At 32.7% G+C, this 22,183-nt stretch overlaps 1 protein-coding gene across 1 annotated transcript in view; it reads right to left on the reverse strand.

Annotated features, from left to right (window-relative positions):
• Positions 1-6,117: 6,117 nt before the first annotated feature.
• Positions 6,118-22,183, reverse strand: part of LOC132118647 (probable phospholipid-transporting ATPase IIA) — a 50,737-nt gene continuing 34,671 nt past the window's right edge. Inside the window, exons 24-28 of the mRNA XM_059528620.1 lie at positions 17,509-17,573; positions 16,377-16,485; positions 16,230-16,287; positions 11,490-11,693; positions 6,118-6,884 (exon numbers count right to left, since the gene is read on the reverse strand). Coding sequence (XP_059384603.1) covers positions 6,748-6,884; positions 11,490-11,693; positions 16,230-16,287; positions 16,377-16,485; positions 17,509-17,573 — 573 coding nt within the window. The 3' untranslated portion in view covers positions 6,118-6,747. The remainder of the gene's footprint in view (positions 6,885-11,489; positions 11,694-16,229; positions 16,288-16,376; positions 16,486-17,508; positions 17,574-22,183) is intronic.

Here is a 22,183-nt window from a genome sequence, read left to right on the forward strand (position 1 = left end):
TTTCCTGCAGAGCGCGCGCTCAGGAATCCATGACGTCTCCAGGCTCTGCACCAAGGCATCTCTGCGGCTTCTCTCAGACAGTTGAGCACAAGAACTTCATTGTGGCCTTGAAAAAAAAAAGAGCTCTGAGGGGAAGAGGAGGGGGAGAAAATGAAAACAGGAGCGATGTTTAAGCATATGCATGAACACACAGCGTGGCTGTGAGGGGACTGGGCTCATTAAGTAACCTACAGAGTGCAGAGTCTTATGGGGCTCAAATACAGTAAAACGGCCACAGAGAGTGGATGGACGCTTAAAATATTTGAATGACATTAACCGAAGATAGTAAAACTCACATTTTCACTGAAAAAAACCTTCAAAAGAAGTCAGATTTTAATTTAGAAAATTATTAATTCATTTTTATTATACATAGTAGCCTACATTCTTTCTTAAATTATAAAATTAATTACTCACAAAATATTACCTTTGGGAGAAGCTATAAATAAATCCATATTTTATTTTATTATTTTAAATAGGTTTATTTTAGATATTTAAACAGACCATTTTATATATATATATATATATTATATATATAATAAATTATATATAAATGGATCAGAAAAATATATTTAAAAAAACCACACACATTTAAACACACACAAAACAGAAAGGACGTGGATTAAGGTTATGGTTAAATAAGACTCAGAAAATGCACCATGGAAAATATAACATGGTTTATTTATGAAGTTTTTCCCGTCTAATCCCAAATATCGGGCTACTTTTGAAATCCATCCAAAGATTTCAAAGTTTATTTGACATGCCTAACTTGGACAGCAGTGAAAAGTTTAAATGTTTTTCAATGTTTTCATTTTAATAGAAGGACATAAAATAAGGTTTATTTATCAATGTGCGCTTATCAGGGTTTATGATCAGATAATGCGAGATGTACTTCCCTCAACCCTATCAGTGTGTTTAGAAACCATCAACTCCGTTTCACTCCTAAACCACAAGTATTCCGGCTTAATGAAAGTCGAAATGCTCAAAAATACCAGCTTACGTCAAATAAGCGTGACTCGGTAAACCTAAGCAGGAAATGTTTCAAGAAAATCTAATGTAGCACATTAACAGCTTCTCCCACTGCCCAGATGAAAAAGATGAAGCATTCTGGGAAGGCGAAGGATGCCAAAATAAACTGCACAGGGCTGTCGAGTGAGCCTGCTTGGCTAAACTCTGTTGTAAAGTTTATCCTGGAAAATTCTGTGATATGATACACTGACTTGTTTAAACATTCGAATGAATGAAGTGCTGCTCTCACTGACTGCATCCCTCTGGAAAACATCTCGACACAGGCCTTCATTAGCCACTCTGTGCATCACTTCTTAATTGAATTCAATCCTTTTTATATCTATGGATCTCACATTAAAATGCTCCACTAGAGATTTTCCCCTACAGGGTTGCATCAGTGATGTGATGTGCATAGGAAACTGTGAGCATCCGATGCTTTAGATTGACTCTTGGAGGTGTAAAGGAAGACGAATGCAGCCTGGAAGGAGTTTTTGCCAGAGAGCGACGTCTAGCAGATGCACATTCCTCCACTGTTACAGCACTCTTATGCAACCCAAAATGTGAATGAGTAAATTAATACGGAAAAACGCATGCTTCCAGAAGACAGGATCTGCAGTTCCATCTTTTGCTGAAGAGACACACTTTTTCCAGGTTTCCATCAGTGTGAAGCGGCGCTGTGCCGTCTGGGTTACAGCAGCACATCTGACTTTTCCAACAGCAACAGTTGTATTTAAGCCAGAGCTTTCATCTGGAAATGGCACTTTATATCACATCCCATGGAGAACTGTCGGCATGTTTCTGAAAAGGGAAAATCTTTAGGCCATGTGCTTGATCGCTTCCAAAACTTTCTCTGTTAACCTGTCATTTTCCCCATTGTGCTCTGTTACCTCATACAGGGTCACTGAGAACAGCATACTATCCCTACTATTTCTGTCATTTCTATGCTATTAGCATGCTATTCCAAATTCAGATTTATTTAATGGAATAAGGTGTACTGATTAACTGTTCATTATTTCTGCCAAATCTTTGTATATTAGTATGAAACCAAACACATTTAATTTACAAATGGCCATGCTTGCTGTTATGAGAAAAATCTGTTCAAGAATGATAAAAATCTTTGTATGCTTGTAATTGTCTGTTTAGGATGAATTATGTGTATTTGCGTGTTTATTATAAACTATTTACAATTAATCCTGTGTAGCCTTTAAAAAAAAATAAACATTCATAATTTCTGGGTTAACGTTCTTATTTGCATATTTTATGTGTTAGTGTCATTATATGTACTATATCTATATATCTAGATATAGATATATATACACACACACACGTGTGTTTGTATAACAAAATGAATAATATTAATTGATTATTTATAAATTTAAATGCAACAAATGATTTACATAATAATTCAATAAATATTAAATATAATTTTTTTTTTACAATAACCAATGCCAACCAAGGCTGCATTTATTTACAAAAATGCAGTAAAAACAGTAATATTTTGAACTATTATTACAATAAAAAATTTCCAGCTTCATTACTCCAGTCTTCAGTGTCACATGATCTTTCAGAAATCATTCTAATACAGTGATTTGCTGCTCAAGAAATATTTCTGATTAGTATTCTTACTATTTTCCAGCATTCTTTGATAAACAGAAAGATCAAAAGAACAGTATTTATTTTAAAAGAAAAATGTTTGTAACAATGTACAAGTGTGGTCATACTATGTTATATAATAATTGTTGTTAAATGTTTGGCAAGTAGCTGTAAGTGTGAACATGTACACAATGCATTGAGCACAATGAGTGTTTATTATTGTTGTTGCTAGAGCTGTGGTTATGATCACAGTCAGAAGTGAAAACTGAAGTCAGTCTCTCTCAGCAGAGATGCAGCTTTTAAAAGCCTGTAGTGTGTATAAATAGCTCTGCTGGGTGTGAGAGCCGCTCATGCCTCTCTTGAAGTCATTTATCATCATCGAAATCCTCTGTTGATGTACACAATGGAATACAGCAGAGCAAGTCTGGATCTGTGTCTCGTGGGCCAAAGGTTTACATGATATAGTCCTGACTGCTGACTACACGTTCAGTGGTGCTACTGTAAAATACTGTCCTCGCACTTTTGACCCATCAGCAACTACTATTAACAAACATTTTCCTTAATAGTAATAATAATAACAATAAATAGTTCAAGACTATGGCTGATGCAAAAAAATGTAATAAATTAAAACAAATAAAAATAACATTTAAAAAGTTCAAGACTATGGCGCAAAAAATATATATATAAAAAAAATAGTTCAATACAATAGCAAATAAATAAATAAATAAATAAATATATATAAAAAAACATTTTGTCCAGACATAAAAAAAATGGTTAATGCTAATAATTGCAAAATTCACATAAATAAAACAATTATTTAAATATAATACAGATATAATAATAACAACAACCATTTTGTCCAGACATAAATTTTTTTATGAATATCACAATGCAAAAAAAAAAAAAAAAAAAACATTTCATCTTTATAGCAAATAAAAAAAGTTTTAAAATATCATACTAAAGGATTAATAATAGTAATACATTTTTGGATAAAATATAAATTTTACTCCCATATTTACCATCCCATTATATTACAGGATTATATAAAATAAAATATTCATTCACTTATATTCATTCATTTATTTTGGGATGAAAAACTTTGCCACTTCTTTGCGTGTTTATTTCTCCGACACAATTTCACTCTCATACTCATGGTCCCATTATCGTCTTCTTCCTCTGGGTCTGATCTGGCAGGGACACACAGGATGATACAAACACTCTGGCTGAGCTGTGTCACGTGTGCACTGTAACGTCTGGCACACCGCAGAACGTGCCACATTAGAGACGAGTAATGATAGCTTCACCCAGAGAGTGAGGTCATCAGGGAGCAACATCAAAAGCACTAAAATTACCATTCAAATTTGAGCCAAAAGAACAGAGAAGGGGGCCTCGTCTTCTGTTGTTCAGTGAAAAAGCTTGATAAAAAAAAACAGTTTGATTTATTACTGTAATGCATTTATTTATTAAATAGCTGTGCAGTGATGAGTGTAATTTTTGAGACTCCCCCTTCTGGTGAAACGTGATAAATTTGTATAAAACACAATGCCTGTGTTCAGAATAGCATACTACTATTTACCATTTCAGTATATATGCTGTAAGTAAATTAGTACATAAAGAAAGCTTAAAACATTTTATAAATGTCGTGCTGTTTTACATGCCATTAATAACAGCAAAAATTCTCGTATTGCAATCCGGATAGCTGCGATAAAATAAAGGAAATAAATAAACTTCACAAATACACATTACTGTTGAAACTTTGAGGTTAATATTTAACAATTAATATTTTTAGTTGTCAAGGACACATAAAAATAATTAAAATGACAGTAAAACATCTATAATGTTATAAATATTTCTATTTCAAATAAATGTTCTTTTGAACTTTCTATTCATCAATGGATCCTGAAACAAACAAAAAAAATACTTTGCACAAAAATACGAAGCCGCACACTTGATGATCAGAAATGTGACACTGAAGACTGGAGGAATGATGCTCGATCACGATCAGCGCTGATTGCCCAGACCACGAGCTACCGAACAGACACGACAACACAGACCGCAGGGGAAGCTGAGACGGCACCCTGCACCGGGACAATTAGTTATTTTAAATTGTAATAATATTTGACAATTTTACTGTTTTTATTGTATTTTTAATCAAATAAAAGCAGCCTCGGTGAGCAAGAGAGATTTCTTTCAAAAACATAAAAAATCTTATTGACCCACAAACTTCTGAATTATAGCATATATATATATATATATATATATATATTTATATAGTATTAAGAAACAGGCAAAGAACTGGTTAAGAAATTTTTTTTATTTTAAACACCTCTTATCCTGAGACACACTTGTCCCTTTTTTGTTCTGCAAGTATTAGAGTGCAAATTCCAACACAAATAAAACAAATTAATAAATAAGACCCTTTTTTTTGTTATTTACAATTCAGCAGATTACATTACCAACCAAAAACAAAAAAAAACTTTCATATAAACAAAAAAAAACAAGAAGGTAGTCAGGTGAAGATCATGGCATTCACTCTAAGTCTAAGTCCACATCACAATCCGTACAAACTCTGATCCATGCAAGAGAAGTGTCAGTTCCACAGAATAAAGTGTCTGAAGGTGAAAGAGAGTATGGCACAGTCACAGAAAACACAGACACAATGTTAAGAGCAAGTCACATTCGGCATCATTTACAGAGACATACGCCGGCTTCCAAGGACACCTCGAGGACAAGATTACAAGGTTTGGTGCAGACTCATGGGGTTTGGCTCTGTAAACCGGTGATTGAGAGCAGTCTGAAGAAGTGTAATGGTCAGATGGGCTTCAGAGCGTCAGAGGTCACCGCATGAGTGGAAAAACACAGACGCACGATGTGGAAATAGCACTGTAGCATCCGTTTATACTAAAAACCTGCAGTGAGCAGCGGAGGAGGGTTAGTATGTGAATTAGTTAGTATGCATTGCTGTGCCCAATCAATCACACACTCAAACTAGCACAGGAATAATCTGAACACCCTTTCCAACAATCACACATTTTAATAATAATAATAATAATAATAATTCGGTAACACTTTACAATAAGCTTCCATTTGTTAACATTAGTTAAGTTCTTCAGTTAACACGTACTAATGATTACAAATATTTCTTCTGCATTTGTTAATCTTAATGCTAATTTCCACATTTACTAATACTTATTACATTTAATTGTTATATTATTAAAATCAAATGATCTACCAAATATAATTGGACTTGAGCTGACATTAACAAACAATGAACAGTTCGATTAAAAAAAAAAGTATTTAATATAATTTAAGATCTATCCATCTATTTATCTATCTATATAAATGTATTTAATATAATTAAATCAATGATCATATATATATATATATATATATATATGCATTTCTTATTTTCAATAATATTAAAAGTATTAATGTATAAATTAACACAGTATTTATTATATATAATGATATAATTTATTATATAGTAATGACTGTTAGTTATTGTGTGTTAATGCATTAACTATCATTAACTAATGGGGCCTTATTATAAAGTGTCACCAGTATTAGTGTTCTTTTTTAATCAGTTTTGGTTGTACAACAGATGCGTTCTGTTTTTAACCTGATCAAGTCACACGTATGAGCATATTCAGTAGTTTTGGAAATAAATAAAAAGGTCCCAAAAACACCATAAAATAAGTTAAACTCCAATTTCCCTTTTCCCCCTTTGTGCAATTTTTTTCTTTTCACAGTACAATACAAACACACCACAAAACTGAGGTCGAAAATCGAGACGTGTAATAGCATTAGATTATTAAATCTCATGGAAAAACTTCCCTGTCGTCTGATGGACGATTCCCAAAGCTAAGCAGCGTGTTTAGTCTTCCTCAGGGGACAGTGATTCACCGAAAGCTAAACGCTGGAGAAATTAAGTGATTCAGAGCGTCTGGACTTCACATCACACAAGCGTCCATTCTAACCAGACGGACAAACTAGCCAACTGACCAAAACAAATGCAACATCAGACATGTTATTTTAGCATGGGGCTGAATCAAACCTGACGTTCCCGCAGTGTTAGGCTTGTTTGAGCGGCTGGAGGAGGCAGTGAAGGGCTCAGGAGGTCAGTTTGGAGTAGCTGGGAGGCGAGAAGCGCCGGCGCAGGTATTTGAGGATGTAGAGCGGCAGACAGCTGACCAGAGTGATGGCTGTCACCTTCCACACAAACGACAGGGTGGTGATGAAATACACATCTGTCAGGGACACAGATCAAAATGCTGTTAGTGCTGGACTCAATCACACATACTCTCCACAAAACTGGCAAGAGTTTCTTGATCTGGCAAGCTCTAATCTGATTGGCTGGCTTTACGCAGGTTCTGGGAATAAGAGAGGAGATTCTGATTAGTCATGTGTAGAAGATTTGGATCCGTTTGGAGTATTTGGAGAAGTCTGTATAAGTCTGGTAGATTAGTGGCATCAAATCTTTTGAATATATTATTTAAAAAAGCTAAGTGACATGAATATCTCACAACGGTGACAATTTCTTAACCTCGTCTAAATATATTATTTGCAAAATTGACACATTTTCACAAATTTGTTATTTATTTATTTATTTGGAGCAAGAGAAAAAAGAAAAAAGATTGTGGTATCAAGTATTTCAGACCAGGGCTATTATAGTGAACTAAAACTATTTAACTTCACTAAACTAAAATGTTACTTGACTTATTTAAGCTAGTTGCCAAAGCAACATTTTTAATATTTATGTAGTTCAAGTTGATAAAATGACTACAACTAAAATGAATACAATTAATACAATTATAATAAAAAGTAATAAAAACTATAAAGACATAAAAAATATTAATAATAATTAAAAACGAAATTACTAAAACTCAAAATATACAATAAACAATATTTTCTTTTCTACATGGGAGGGACTTTCAACTATCAGAGTAAAGTTGTGCAAATGGCAACATCATTTATACATTTAATTATACTCGTTAGTGTACAATTATTTTCAGTTAAACTCTCAAGCAAAAATAAATAAATAAATGTAAATGTCGTTTGACATGCATACACACATTTCTGGATGGGTAAGATGTTTTAATGTTTTTTGGAAAGTCTGTTATGTTCATCAAACTGCAATTATTTGATAAAAAAAAAAAAATCAATAAAACAGTGAAATATTATTACAATTTAAAACACAGCTGAATTTCCAGCATCATTCCTCCAGTCTTCAGCATCACATGATCCTTCACAAATCATTCTAATATGCTGATTTGCTGCTCAAAAAAACCCTCATTATTATAATCAGTGTTGATTTATCCAGTTGCATTTGTGATATTTATGAAGTCTGGTCTGTTTCATGTCTAAGTTGTGCACTCATGTAATAGTTTCCCATCAAGGCTTTTGTTGTATTCTTGTTCACGAAATGCAAAACCTTGCTAAATAAGCCTTTGGCTCTTTTTTCAACCTTTATTCCCAGAAATGTAGGGAAGGACACCAAGCCAGCGCTTGTGAAATGCTCTCAGAAGACCACAGTCAGGTCAGACTGCGATCAAACGTGTTGTGGGATTGTTTAGTGTGGTCAGGTGCCACACACCGCTGGACGCCTCATCAACACGACTCAAAGAACTCTTGTTCTTGCGCTGTGAGCGTGAGCCTGAGACGGACACAAGTCATCTCCACCATCATGGATCCATCATCTTCTCTGCACCAGATCCAAGAGCCGGTTCTCCAAGTGACGTTGGTGGGCAAAAGGAAACCGGCTGTGTTGAACGTGTTTGATGAATTAACAACGGAACGTAAGGTGTTTTTGATAAAGGCATCTACTAAAGGTCTACTACACACCTTTCTGCCAATTCATTTCCATGATGCTTCTATTATTATTATTTGAATAAGGATTAGGTTGGATAAGGATTTTTTTTAAGGATCTCATGTAAATTTAGGAATACATATTTAAAAAATATTTATCAAATTTTAAATTCATTTAAAAATGTAAAATTAATTATTTTTTATAAAATGCTGCCATAAAAAAAAAATTCTAAATCAACTTAAAATGTAAAAATACTACCAAAACATTTGAAAACTTAAAATATTTAAATACCCATTATTTTATTATTTCACATATTTCTAAAATTTAATTTTATATTCTATTTGCTATATTTTGATTTATATAAAAAATGAAAAATTTATATGCAGTATTTTATATAAAAAATATTTGCTAAAACATTACAATGAAAAATTTTATAAAAAATATTTTTCTAATAGGTTTAAAAAATATATAAATTATATATTTTTTTAGATAACTATTAGGCTGGATAAAGATTTTTTGAAGTATAGTAAAACATATTTTTTTAAATCTACAATGAATATAAAAATATATCTTTAATCTAATTTTAAATCCATTAAATATAAAGTGCTGCCACAAAAAAATAAAACAATTTCTAAAAATAATTACAATTTTACAAACAAATACTACCAATACAACTAGAAAACTGTTAAAATATTTAAATAACCATTATTATATTATTGTTTCACATATTGTTAAAATTGTATTTATATTTTATTTGCTATATATTAATTTATATTTAAAAATGTACATTTTTACATGCATTATTTTGTTTAAAAAAAGTGTTAAAGCAATTGATAAAATATTAAAATTATTTTTTTTTATTTTATAATAAATATTTTTCTAATAGTTTACATTTTTCACATTTCCAATGTAATATTTATTATTTATTATATAAAAGAGTGCACTCTCAAAAAACTTCTGGTAATAAATATTTTTGAGCTAGGTGTAACAAAAACAAACCAACAAAAACCCCAAACAAAATGTTATTGCTAAAACAATTAAGCAGATCAATTTATATCATATAATACAAATAAAACGAAATAAAATAAATAACCAATTATAATATTATTTTGCATACTGCTCTATTTTATTTTAAAAGTAGAAATATTTTAAAGTATTTTAAAATATTTAAAATAATTTATTTTAAAGTAAATTAGAGTAGAAGTAGATCATGTTATGCTAATTACTACAAATTAAACTATATAAAACTAAAACAATTAAATAACCAATTATAATATTATTCTTAATATCATTATTAAAACTCAAGGTTGTCTCTGCAGGGATGCGTGAATTATTATTATTTTTTTAACCAGTTCATTCAAAGGAATCATCGAAATGAACTAATTCAATTTACGGATTCATTTATTAGCACATTGCATGTGAGTATGACCTCAGTTTGTTGTTAGTAGAGAAGCTGCTCTATTATGAAATAATAGAAATAAAAATCTGCTGAAATAAAACTACAATAATGTAAATATGTGAATCCTCGATTGCTTTTCCTTTAAGAAATGGAGAAGTGCTCTGATAAACACAGTGGCCTTGGCCAGAGTAGCATCAGCGCAGCAGGAAATGAGAGCAGACTCGTGGTATTTCCCTCTCGCTGCAAACACAGCAGACGGGACAGGAGCGGCCACAGCAGCGCTGGAATGCTGACTCAGTGAGTCCCGCACCTTTTAGGCATTCACACCGAACTCTCTCTGAGGAACACAGGAATGGTTGTGTGGAATGTGGCCACATTCTTTACCTGCACGCCCGAAATACTGACGTCAAGATTGTTCAATAACAACAGGATTTAATGACGATAATAGGATATAAAGCAGGAGCAAAAACATGAGCAGAAAGCATAGATGAAATATATAGTGCCACTAAAATGACAAGAGGACACGAACAAAATTAAAAAAAATTAATCACACCACAAAACCATTTCTGTAATGTGTTAGGAGCAAAAAAAAAAAAAAAAAACTATTCTTCCCTAGTTGACTGATTACATTAAAAACTCATTTGCATACATTTCTAGAAGAGAAATCTGAACAAAACCAGGCTGAAAATTCCTGTCTTATTTTGTTTTTAGGCGAATGATATATGAACAAACCCTTCTTTAAAAAAATAAATAAAAATAAAAAAACGACGACAAAAAAAAATTCTGGGATAAAATTATTTAGCATTATATTGTCGTCGTGGAAGTCGTGGCCTAATGGTTAGAGAGTCGGACTCCCAATCGAAAGGTTGTGAGTTCGAGTCCCGGGCAGGCAGGAATTGTGGGTGGGGGGAGTGCATGTACAGTTCTCTCTCCACCTTCAATACCACGACTTAGGTGCCCTTGAGCAAGGCATCGAACCCCCAACTGCTCCCCGGGCGCCGCAGCATAAATGGCTGCCCACTGCTCCGGGTGTGTGCTCACAGTGTGTGTGTGTGTGTGTGTGTTCACTGCTCTGTGTGTGTGCATTTCGGATGGGTTAAACGCAGAGCACAAATTCTGAGTATGGGTCACCATACTTGGCTGAATGTCACTTCACTTATTCACTTATTATAATTTTTTTTTTTTGCAAACAATTACAACTAATAAAACTAGTAAACTGCTAAATTATTTAAATAATCTTTATTATAATATTATTTTGCATATTGCTATATTTTATTTATAAATGCACATTTTTACATGCATTATTAAATAAAATGTGCTAAAACTATTGATTAAATAGAATTAAGATTTAATATATTTTATTTTAAGACAAATCTTTTCCTAATTGTTTACATTTAGCAGATTTTTTTTTACATAAAATGTATTATTTATTATTTAAATGCATTCACAAAAAGGAACATCTGTGACTAAATATTTTTGAGCTGTGATAAAAATAAAAAAATAAAAAAAACTACCAACCAAACAAATTTGTTTATTGTTGTATATTTAACAATTAAAATAAATTAAATCTAAAACAAATTAATTTCAATACAAAACAAAAAAAAAATCTATGAATCTGTGAGGTGTGTGTGTATAATGCAGACTCACCGATGAACTCGTGTAAGAAGACGAGAGATGCGATGTAGCAGGCCAGACTGAGGAGTTCAGCTACGATCATCAGCCAGTGCCACGTCTGCACGGTCAGCGCCACCATCAGCAGCTCCGTCAGGATCAGAGACGTGAACGAGATCGCCACGATGTGCACAAACTCCGACTCGAACAGCAGCAGAGCCCCGTACATGATGATGCTACCTGAAGAGACGTCACAACACACAGATATTTAAGATGATGAAGAGACCTGTAGCAGTGTGCTGTCATGCCATTAAACCTTTATCATTACCAGTGCTGCCAAACGATTAATCGAGATTAATCGAAATTAATCGCATACAAAATAATAATATATGTGTGTGTTCTGTGTATATTTAATATGTATATATAAATACACACGCAGGATATATTTTGGAATTATGTCTATATTTCTAGTCACATAATTGATATTATAAAATAAAAGATTTCTGAAATATATACATGCATGTGTGTCTATTTATATCTACAGTACATAATAAATATACACAGCGCACATACATAATGTAAACAAAAATGTTTATTTTGGATGCGATTAATCGTTTGACAGCACTAATCATTACGTTACACAATCATATTTGATAATCATAACCCCCCCCTCCCATTTTTTATGTACTACTTTATATTTTGATTTGAATTCAGTGAATTTCTTAGGATTAGTGTGCATTTATTTATAGCCACATTTTTCCACAACTTCACAATCAAATCAAAATAGCCGATTTCCTGTTGGTCGTAGCTAATGACTGTAAATTAGAAAGTTGTCCGGCTTGATGAGAACATATGTATGTTCCGATTTTAGTGACTGTAAGAAAAGCTAACCCCCTCAGTTTTGTCAAAAGGTGGCATTATAGAGCACTTCCTCCACGCCCATTACTGAGCTTTTGTCAGTGTCTAACTATCATTATTACTGATGTGTGTTGAGTTTCATTAAATTCTAAGCATGTTATCTGCCTCAAAAACACAGGAAACAAATGTTAGATGCATTGCCATGGTAACATTATTTACAGTATCCTTTCCCAGTTTTGCATCTGCCGTGCTTTGACATTATTCTTATGAAATCTGAAGCAAATCCAATAAAAATAAGATGATAAATTCAAAACATTTTGAAAATGACACACTTCCTGCAGCCAGTTGGTGGTGTTATAACTTTTATTCTTAATAGTCACTTCTATGTGATACAGGGAACAAACCGCTGAAGTTTCTTAAAAATTAGACAATGTGTGCAACAGTTATTAGACACTTTCTGTTTTTCATTTCTCGCCATAATTTTGTTGCTTTGCCATGGCCGAACCATTCGAGATATCAAATATCCTTTTGCAATTTAGCATCCCCAATGTCTTGAGGTCATGCTGACCAAGTTTGGTGGCCATCGGTGGGAAATCCTAGGAGGAGTATATCAAATTCAAGAGCATGTACTTTTTAGACAATACTGAATAGCCAACTTCCTGTTGGGCGGACCCTATTACATGCAGTGCAAAATCTCAATGAGATCTATATGTGTAACTAAGTTTCATATGAATGTGTGCAAGTATGTGTGAGCTATACATCAAGTTTTCTGACTGTGTTCCAGGGGGCGCCGTAGAGCCCATGTGCCTTGTCTGGGTCCCTGCCTCTGGGGCATCCTTTATGACTGCAGATTCAAACGTGTGTGCCAATTTTCAAGTGTTTTTAAGCATGTTAAGACCTCTAAAAAGCCCCGGATAGTCAAAAAAAAAAAAAAATCCTTTTATTAGGGATTATTAGGGCCCTGCGCCTTATAATAGTGGGTTGGGCCCTAATTATACATGATAAACTATATTACTAAAAAGTTAAATATACATGTATCTATATCTATATGCACTGCTTAGACATAATATTAAATACATAGACTAAATCCCTGGTCAACAAAAACTAAATATACATTTTTACACATATAATAAATATCAGTGCTGTCAAACGATTAAATTGCATACAAAATAAAAGTTTTAGTTTACGTAATATATATTCGTGTGCTGTGTATATTTACTATGTATATATCAATACACACATGCACGCATACTGTATATTTAAGAGAAAGTTGTCTCGTTTATATATTAAATATATTTACTGTATATATAATATAAATGACATGAATATAAATACATACATGTAAATACTGTCAAAATATACTGTATTTTTGTGTATGTATATATGTATATATATATATATATATATATATACACACACACATAATAAATAAACTGTACACACATATATATATTATGAAAACAAAAACGTTAACTTTGGATGCGATTAATAATGATGAAGCATTTGAAATGCACTAATAAATATGCATATTTAGAAGCAAACACTCTAATGCAATTTCTGAAATAATATGTACAATGGATATGTACTATATATATATATATATATATATATATATATATATATATATATATATATATATATATATAGTATATATAATTAGAATTATAATATAGTATTATTTAGATTTATGCGTGCAGGTTATAATTGGAGTAAAGGATTGGGAAGTTGGTTCTTTCAAGTTAAATAAAGAACTTTTGTCTATTCATTTTTAGCTGCAGATATATGACAAAGGTCAAGATGAAAAGAAAACATTTGTCTCAGAATGGAGGATTCACTTTATGAGAGCACAGAAATTCCCTCAGATTGTCCTATCTGCCATCTCAGGAAGAGGATGAACACTTCCATGGATTTAGCGGTTTCGGAGAGCTTCATGTCCTGAAGTGTTATTGTGACCTCTGAGCTTGAAGGCAAACACCACCGACACTGAACATGACTGATGCATATCTATTTAAAGCACAAATGCAAACATGCTATAGACCTGAAACTAGTGTTGGGCGATATGGTCATTTTTCAAATCGTCATATCGTCAGCCCGTGAGATCGACGATACACAATATTATCGAGCATGGGTGGAGCAAGAGAGAGACTCTTTGTTCTTGTCATAGAATAACTATTTGGTGTTTTAAACCGCGCAGGTGCGCGAGAGAGAGCCTATGGAGTCACCAATAATCAAAAAAAAAAATTACTTTCAAACATACTGACTGATTTAACTAACGTTAAATATAAAAATACTGTATTTAAAACAGCTAGTTCATACATAGTCGGACGCAAGTGTCATATCGCACGTCCGCATCTGCGCAGGGAAGTTATCAGTCTAAATGTTCTGCAAAATCAGTCAACGGTGAAAATCAATAGCAGATTTCATTTAAAGTCCAACAGTTAAACACTAATATTGGGCATAAACGAACATTTAAATATAAAGTATTTAAAACAGGTAAGTTGATATATTTGTAGTAATGTTGAATTGAACTGATGCATCAGTCATACAGCGCTCCGGACCGCGCGCCTCATGACGAGCTCGACGCACCGTCACAGAAACAAGAATGAGATGCATTCTAACATAACTGTGGCATTAAACTCAGTTAGTGAGGGCTCGTTTAATATATTGCACATACAGTATATAGGCCGTTTAGATTAGCCTACTTGTTAAAGTGCAATGAAATACCTTATATCTGCAGACGATGTACGTCTGTTTGTGGATAGTAACGGCCAAAACTATGTATTTTGCATGCATCACATTATTGTGCGGTGCACATGAAAATAATAACAAGGCGGCAGATTGAACTTATTATCCATAGTGGTTCTCACGTAGTCCTTCTACGTCATCACCACATAGTGTGTTTTATAAGTTAAGTGATCAGTCTTTAAGAAAAGGACTACGTGAGAACCATGCACTATGGATGATAAATTCGCTCTGCCGCCTTGTTAATTATTTTGTCTTTACCTTATTTGTGACACCAAGAAAGAGTTAATCTCTCATGTATGAGAAGAGCGCGTTGCCGTATACCAGCCATTAAATGTGTGGGACACCAACTCGTCGTTTTCTATCCCTTTCATTTCATGGATTTAACGAATTATCCGAGTCAAATCGTTACAACTTCACCGACTACATGCTCTAATCCTCCTACGAGTGCGAGGTGTGTGTGTGAAATGCGGGCAGTGAAATTAAGTGAAATAGCTGGGCAGTTTAAAAGCCTAAGAATTATAATAAGCAGCCTAATAAAAATAAAAATAATAGTTATTATTATTATAATCTAATACATTAATAGGAAAATGAGCCTAATATCGTCTTGATTATCGACAGAGAAATCTGCTTATGTCGATATCTCTGACGATCGTCGATACACGATACTATTGTTTATCGGCACAACCCTACCTGGAACCGAACCCAAAACACAAAGAGCAGAATAAGCTGTGTTTGGGTGAAAGCAGCTCTCGAACAGAGATGTGTAATGAAGGATACAGGACATCTCTTCTGAAAAATACCCAGTGCAGTCTAATGCTAACACAATCACCTTTTAATGCAACAGTGCGATGTTGAGAGATTTCCACACAAAGACTGCTCAAACAGCCAACGTGGAAAACCTCCTCATGTTATTGGGCTATTGTAGCCACAGACACAAATAAACTATTCAGTGCGGGCGAGAGAAAACATGTGCGTGGGTTTGTCTAGATGAAACAACACTGACATTTGAACAGTGCTGCTGTTTGCTTGACATCCTCTGAATGGATGTTACAATCACAGTTGCGCTTCGTTCAGCACTAGACATAAATGCTCTCCTCAATTTAAACACTATTACTTGTTGAGTGAAGCTCATGCATCGCATCATATGGTAGAATAACCAGATCATTTGCTTACCTTGGTAGATACTGATCAAGACCCATATTAAGAAGGTTTTGAATGAGAGAGGCCGTCCCTGAAAACAATTAATTACAGTTAATAATATACAAAAAAAAAAAATCATGAAATAGTCAAAGGTTATTAATTTGATAGAGTCTAAAATACCTTAAGAAGATCTTTGTAAAGTTCAGGATATAACATGGCCACCTCAGACTTGACATCTTTATCCAAAACCAGAGAGAAAACAGGGAACATGGTGTAGATAGTGGAGTATCTGTGAGGAACATCAGCAGAGAAATCATTATAATGTAATCTACTATAATATGCTATTTATGCAGCCTCGCTAAGGTTGCATTTATTTGATCAAACATATAATAAAACAGTACAAATATAAAAGATTAAGATAAGTTATTTTATAAGTCTAAAATACTATTATAATAAAAAGTCTGATAATAATAATGTTTTAAAATAATGTAAACATTCATTATTATCAATGTTGAAAACAGTTGTGTTGCTTTATGTTTGTGCATATACATACATACATACATACATACATTTAAAAATACACACACACACACACACACACATAAAAAAACAATATAGATTTCTGGCACTTTTCATCAATTTAATGCACGCTTGCTGACGCAAAATTTTTCATGAAGAATGCATACAATTTTTTTATACTATATGCCATTTTTTTTTTAATGTTTTGGCTTTCTAAACCATCAGACCAATGAGTTTGCCACATGCAGTTACGAAAATCAATTTATAGCCAGTTAAATATATTTTAAAGCAAAGCATATAAAAAAAATATATACATATACAGACTATGGAACTTCTCATGCTTTTCTGAGATTTTTCATAACTTTTCCAGCACAGGAAAATTATTTTTGAGCCAGTAATGGAAAACATCTTAAAATCTTTATTTTAATTCTAGACATTTTGCTGGCTTGTACAAGTTACGAGCATGTATTTCCTACACCGAGAAAGTCAAAGTGACAGATCTAGATTGACATCAGTACTAGTGTGGGTGAAGTTTCATCTGGTTCCCCTCTCTGCCCTGGACGGCCTTGATGGAGAGTTTCATCATTTTCCCTGAATTAGACGAGACCTAAGCCTGTCCGCTTTAACCCCTTCTTCGTTTCAGACTTCACAAAGACTCTTTTGATGTACATCAGCTCTCGATGGAACAAAACCCTCAGCGATCCTCAAATGTCAGAGCTGTCTGAAACACATGGCTGAAATGCCAGTGGGATTTCAGCGAGTGCAAATGAGTCATCAGCTCTTGCACACTCACCCGATAATGAGGAAGCCTTGATAAAGTGGAACAGATGCAAAGTAGAAGACAGAGGAGAACACGGCCTGTGGAAACATCAACACAAACATCAGACAGCAGGCAACCAAAGCCATGGTAGATTCATTCGTCCTGTCACTTCTCTGTAGGAAAATAAATCCATTAGATGTAAATACTGTGGTACTCTGATATATATACACCAAGGTACCAAATTGTTACCATGTGCAAATGAAAGTGTATTGTAGATGTTCAAAACTTTTGCAATACCATATTATCATGTCCAAAAACATGTACATTTGTATCCAAAATTTTTCACTTTATCATTTTTTTTTTAATGTGGTACACGACATGATAAAATAAAACAAACAAATAAATAAAACTAAAAAGTAAATAAAATATTTTAAAATAGCATGATACATGACCAAAAACATGACATTACCATGGTATCATGTCCATAAATCACATTCATACTATGGTAGAAAAAAAATATATATATACATATATATATATATATATATATATATATATATCAAAAAACACCATAATGTTAACATTTTCACAAAATATGGTCGTATCGTGGTATATGTACCATGGCCTTAGATAATAATGACATGATACTGATATATACTGATAAATACCACGCTGTTAAATGATTATCATGTTCAAAGCTATTTTTTTTTTGTAAATGTCCAAAAACTTTGGTACTTTGTTTGGAAAGATATGGAATTACCATTTTACACATGCAAAATATGATGGTATTGCCATGGTAACATGCAGTGGTTAAAGTGGGATTTGGCAGGTGGGGGAACCCTCAAATTTTGTGTAGGTGCAACCAGGAAAAATTACTCGCCGTGGGACAACATATTGAGTATCGTGGTATAGAAATAATATTTGTGACAAGAGTGTCACTGTGGCACCAAGTATCACAATACATATTTACTTGATAGAGTTTTTATCATTAATATCGTTTTCAATTCTGTTTTAAATTTCAGTTTAGTTTTAGTTAGTTTCATCAATGGTTTTGTTAGTTGTAGTTTATTTTTTATTTTGCAAACACATTTCTATATAGTTTTTATTTTATTTTATTTAGTTTTAGTTTCAGTTTTAGTAATTATATTATTTTATTAGTAATTATAGTTTAGCAGAGCAAACAGAACACTTCCAGTGAAGACCAAAGCAAGACATTTAATTTCATCAAAGTTAAATTTTTTGCACAGATTACTTATTACTTCTTAATAATAAAACAATGGTTTGAGATTGAAAAAAAAAAAAAAAAAAGTTTACAAGTAAAAACGATGAAAAATTTCAGACAAACTAAATCATATTGAAGATGAAATTGTGTGTGTCTGTCTGTTTGTGTATGCGTGTGTGTGTTGTCCTGGTATTCTCTACATTGTGGGGAAATGTCTCTCCACATGGATGATAATATTATTAGTAATGTTTTGCAAAACACAAAGATAATAACAGCACATTTCAGCCTGTCAAGCTTCGTGAAAATATGACATCTCAAACATACAGTAGTAGTAAGCTACAATAAAAAAATTTTTTGCGCTTAACGGACTTGTTTTGCTGTTGCACCCGCATCTGGCACAATAAACTAAAAGTGCAGCGCTCAAATTTAAAGTTCAACTTCTGTCTCATAACCTGTGTTATTTTCCTTTTCACTGCCACAGACGCATCTTTTCTGATCAGCCGCTTAGGACTAACAACATTAGCGATGTGTTCAAGGTTACGGTCCTTCATTGAGCGGTTAATCGCCGAACAGGCATTTCCCTAAACAGCCATTGGCCAGATTTTCTGCCACAGTAAAGAGCTTATTAATAACGAAAACATTTATTGATTTTTGCCTATTAACCCTCAAAGACCGATATAGCCGCCCGCGGCTAAAAATAACAATTGTTTTTTAATGTTTAATAACTTTTGAACCGCTAATCCAATCTGAATGCTTTAAAAAGTGATGTAAAGCAGAGATTCTCCACGTTTGGATATTCAGAGGAGCCGTATTGCACGTGATTACGTCATCACATTTTGACAACATTGTTGTCGAGCCCAGATTGGTTCAAACTGTACCATATTCAACCAATAAGTAGTCATTTGAACTACTACTTAACATATTGCTTTTGAAATATGAACGAACACAAAGTGAAAGTGAAGTCTGTCGCGAGTGCATGGATACAAACACAAACTAACACATTTGCATGAGAAAACTCTCTGAAAAAGCACAAAAAAAAAAAAAAAGCACGACAGAGAACTTTGACATAAAACAAATCAAAACCAAGGATGAAACAGTGGTACATATCTGATAAAGCACTGGAATTTATGTCTTAGGTCGTTAGGCGATGCTCCTGTAAAATCGATTCTGACACATATTTCAGCCATCGGATCTCTCATTTATATTATCTCATTTATATTATGTCTCTTATAATTAAATAATTATACAAAATATATAGTTCAAAAAGATAGTTTGCACAGTTTTTTCTGTTGCACACTGAGTATTTCTCACTCATTTTGTGTAGTTTGTGAATCATTTGCACTGTTTTTGCACTGTATTGTTGAAGACTATTTGTGCTATTGTTTTTACTATAGCCTATGCTGCATAGTTTGTGTTTATAGTTCATACTCAGATTGAAAATATATTTCTCAGAAGAAGAAAAAAAAACTTTTTTTGTTTGGTCACTCTTTCCCTTTTCTGTACTCATTAAAATGTTTTTGGACACATCTCTGTTAACAAAATAGGCCTGTTTTTTTTTACTTAAAAGCGCAGATAACAATATTGTAATAAATGGCTATAATTTGCTTGGGGAATGGTATATCTAAACAAAATTTTATTTGGAAGTGTAAAACACCCAGACACAACTTTCTAAAGAAAAATATCCAAACTTTAGGAGTTTCTGTTTGAGTACACAGTAAAAAACACCCAACTGTTGCTTGCATTTTTCTTAAAATTCTGTAATTTCATTCATTCTTTGAGAAAACGAAAGTAAAATTGAGATTTTGAATTAGTAAGACTTAAACTGTAAAAAAAACCAAAGAAAAGTACAGGTGTGTCAGGCGCCCCAAAAATGTTCTAGGTCTTTAAGGGTTAATATTTTATTTCAGTAACTGCTGTTAGTTTCGTTCCGTTTATCATTTATTGTGTGTTTTTTTTAAATTCCAGTTTACGAAAAAAAAAAAATTGACCAATAGTTAAGGCTTAGTTTCAGTTTTTGTTTACGAAAAAATGGTTGTGAATTCCTCATTGACTAGCTGATGAACAGAGCCATACCGCACTGCAAATAATAGTCTAACTCGAAGCCTTGCTCGTTCTTTAACTTGTGTTTGTTGCCCTGTCTAAATTATGGAAATTTGACATTAGCCTACTTCACCTTAGACTTTTAACTCCACTGCAACATCCACTAGCTATGGCTAGAACAGCAACTGTAAACACCACGACTTGCGTTGAACCGGCGATGCCCTCAAATCAGACAGGAGAACCGTGACTGAGAACATACCACACGTCGGGAAGCGTGTTTGTGAAGGCGGGGCCAGGAGGTGATATTACTTGATGCTTAAGACTCCTTCAGATCAGAAGCACCAGGCTGGCTGCAATTTGAAAGTTCACACGCAACATTTTTTTAACTACAGCCTACTATCGCTCTATAATTGATATTAATGAATTTATTTATTTATTAATTTATCTGACGTGCTGGAACGCAGTTCCGGACCGTTCCGGCCCACTTTAACTCGTGGTAACATGTCCAAAAATACATAATATAATTATAATGATATAACTAGATATGTAATTATAAATAAATATAATAATTAAATAAAATAAAACAATAATAAAATATCACTGCATTACTATAGTATCATGTCTTAAAAAAAATACTATTGTAATCGTGTACTACGGTGTACTATTGTGCACATGCAAAAATTAGTTATTTTCCAGTTATTCTTTTTAATTAATGTAATTATAACAATATAAATAAATGTTATATGCAATTAAAAAATAATAAATTATGTGTAATTAATACATTAAAAATTAATTAATTAATTAAGGTAAAATATCACTGTATTACGATAGTCTTTATGTCAATAAAAAAACATGAAATTATCATTACACACACACACACACACACGAACACCAAAATATATATACAAACACACACACACACACACAAAAAATATATATATTATGATATTATGTTAGGGTCACATTTAAAAAAAACACAAAGAATTTATAATAATATAAATAAATAACATATTTAATGTAAAATAAATAAATTAATTAAAATTAAATTATGAAATATCACAGTATTACAATAGCATTATCTTACAAAACATGGAATTACCAGTGTACACTTGCATAAAAATGATGGTAATACCATAGTATTGTGTCCAAAAATAAATAATATAATTATAATAAAAAAAATAAAAAAAATAATAATAATAATAAAACATGGAACTTGTTTAAAAACTATGATAATACGCTGGTATCATGTACAAAAATCATGTCCATAGTTATACTTTGGTATATGCTCATAATTGATTTTTTATTTTTTTTATATTACCATGGTAGTTTATTACCAGTTTTATTTTACTTACATCAATGTGTGTTATACCAGGGTAAATATGATAGTGGTTGTTTATTTTAAACATGAAGCCCTCATCGCTGCACTGTGTTAATGTGTGGCTGCGG

The sequence above is a fragment of the Carassius carassius genome, chromosome 37, assembly GCF_963082965.1.
Source record: "Carassius carassius chromosome 37, fCarCar2.1, whole genome shotgun sequence".
NCBI classification, from domain to species: Eukaryota; Metazoa; Chordata; class Actinopteri; order Cypriniformes; family Cyprinidae; genus Carassius; species Carassius carassius.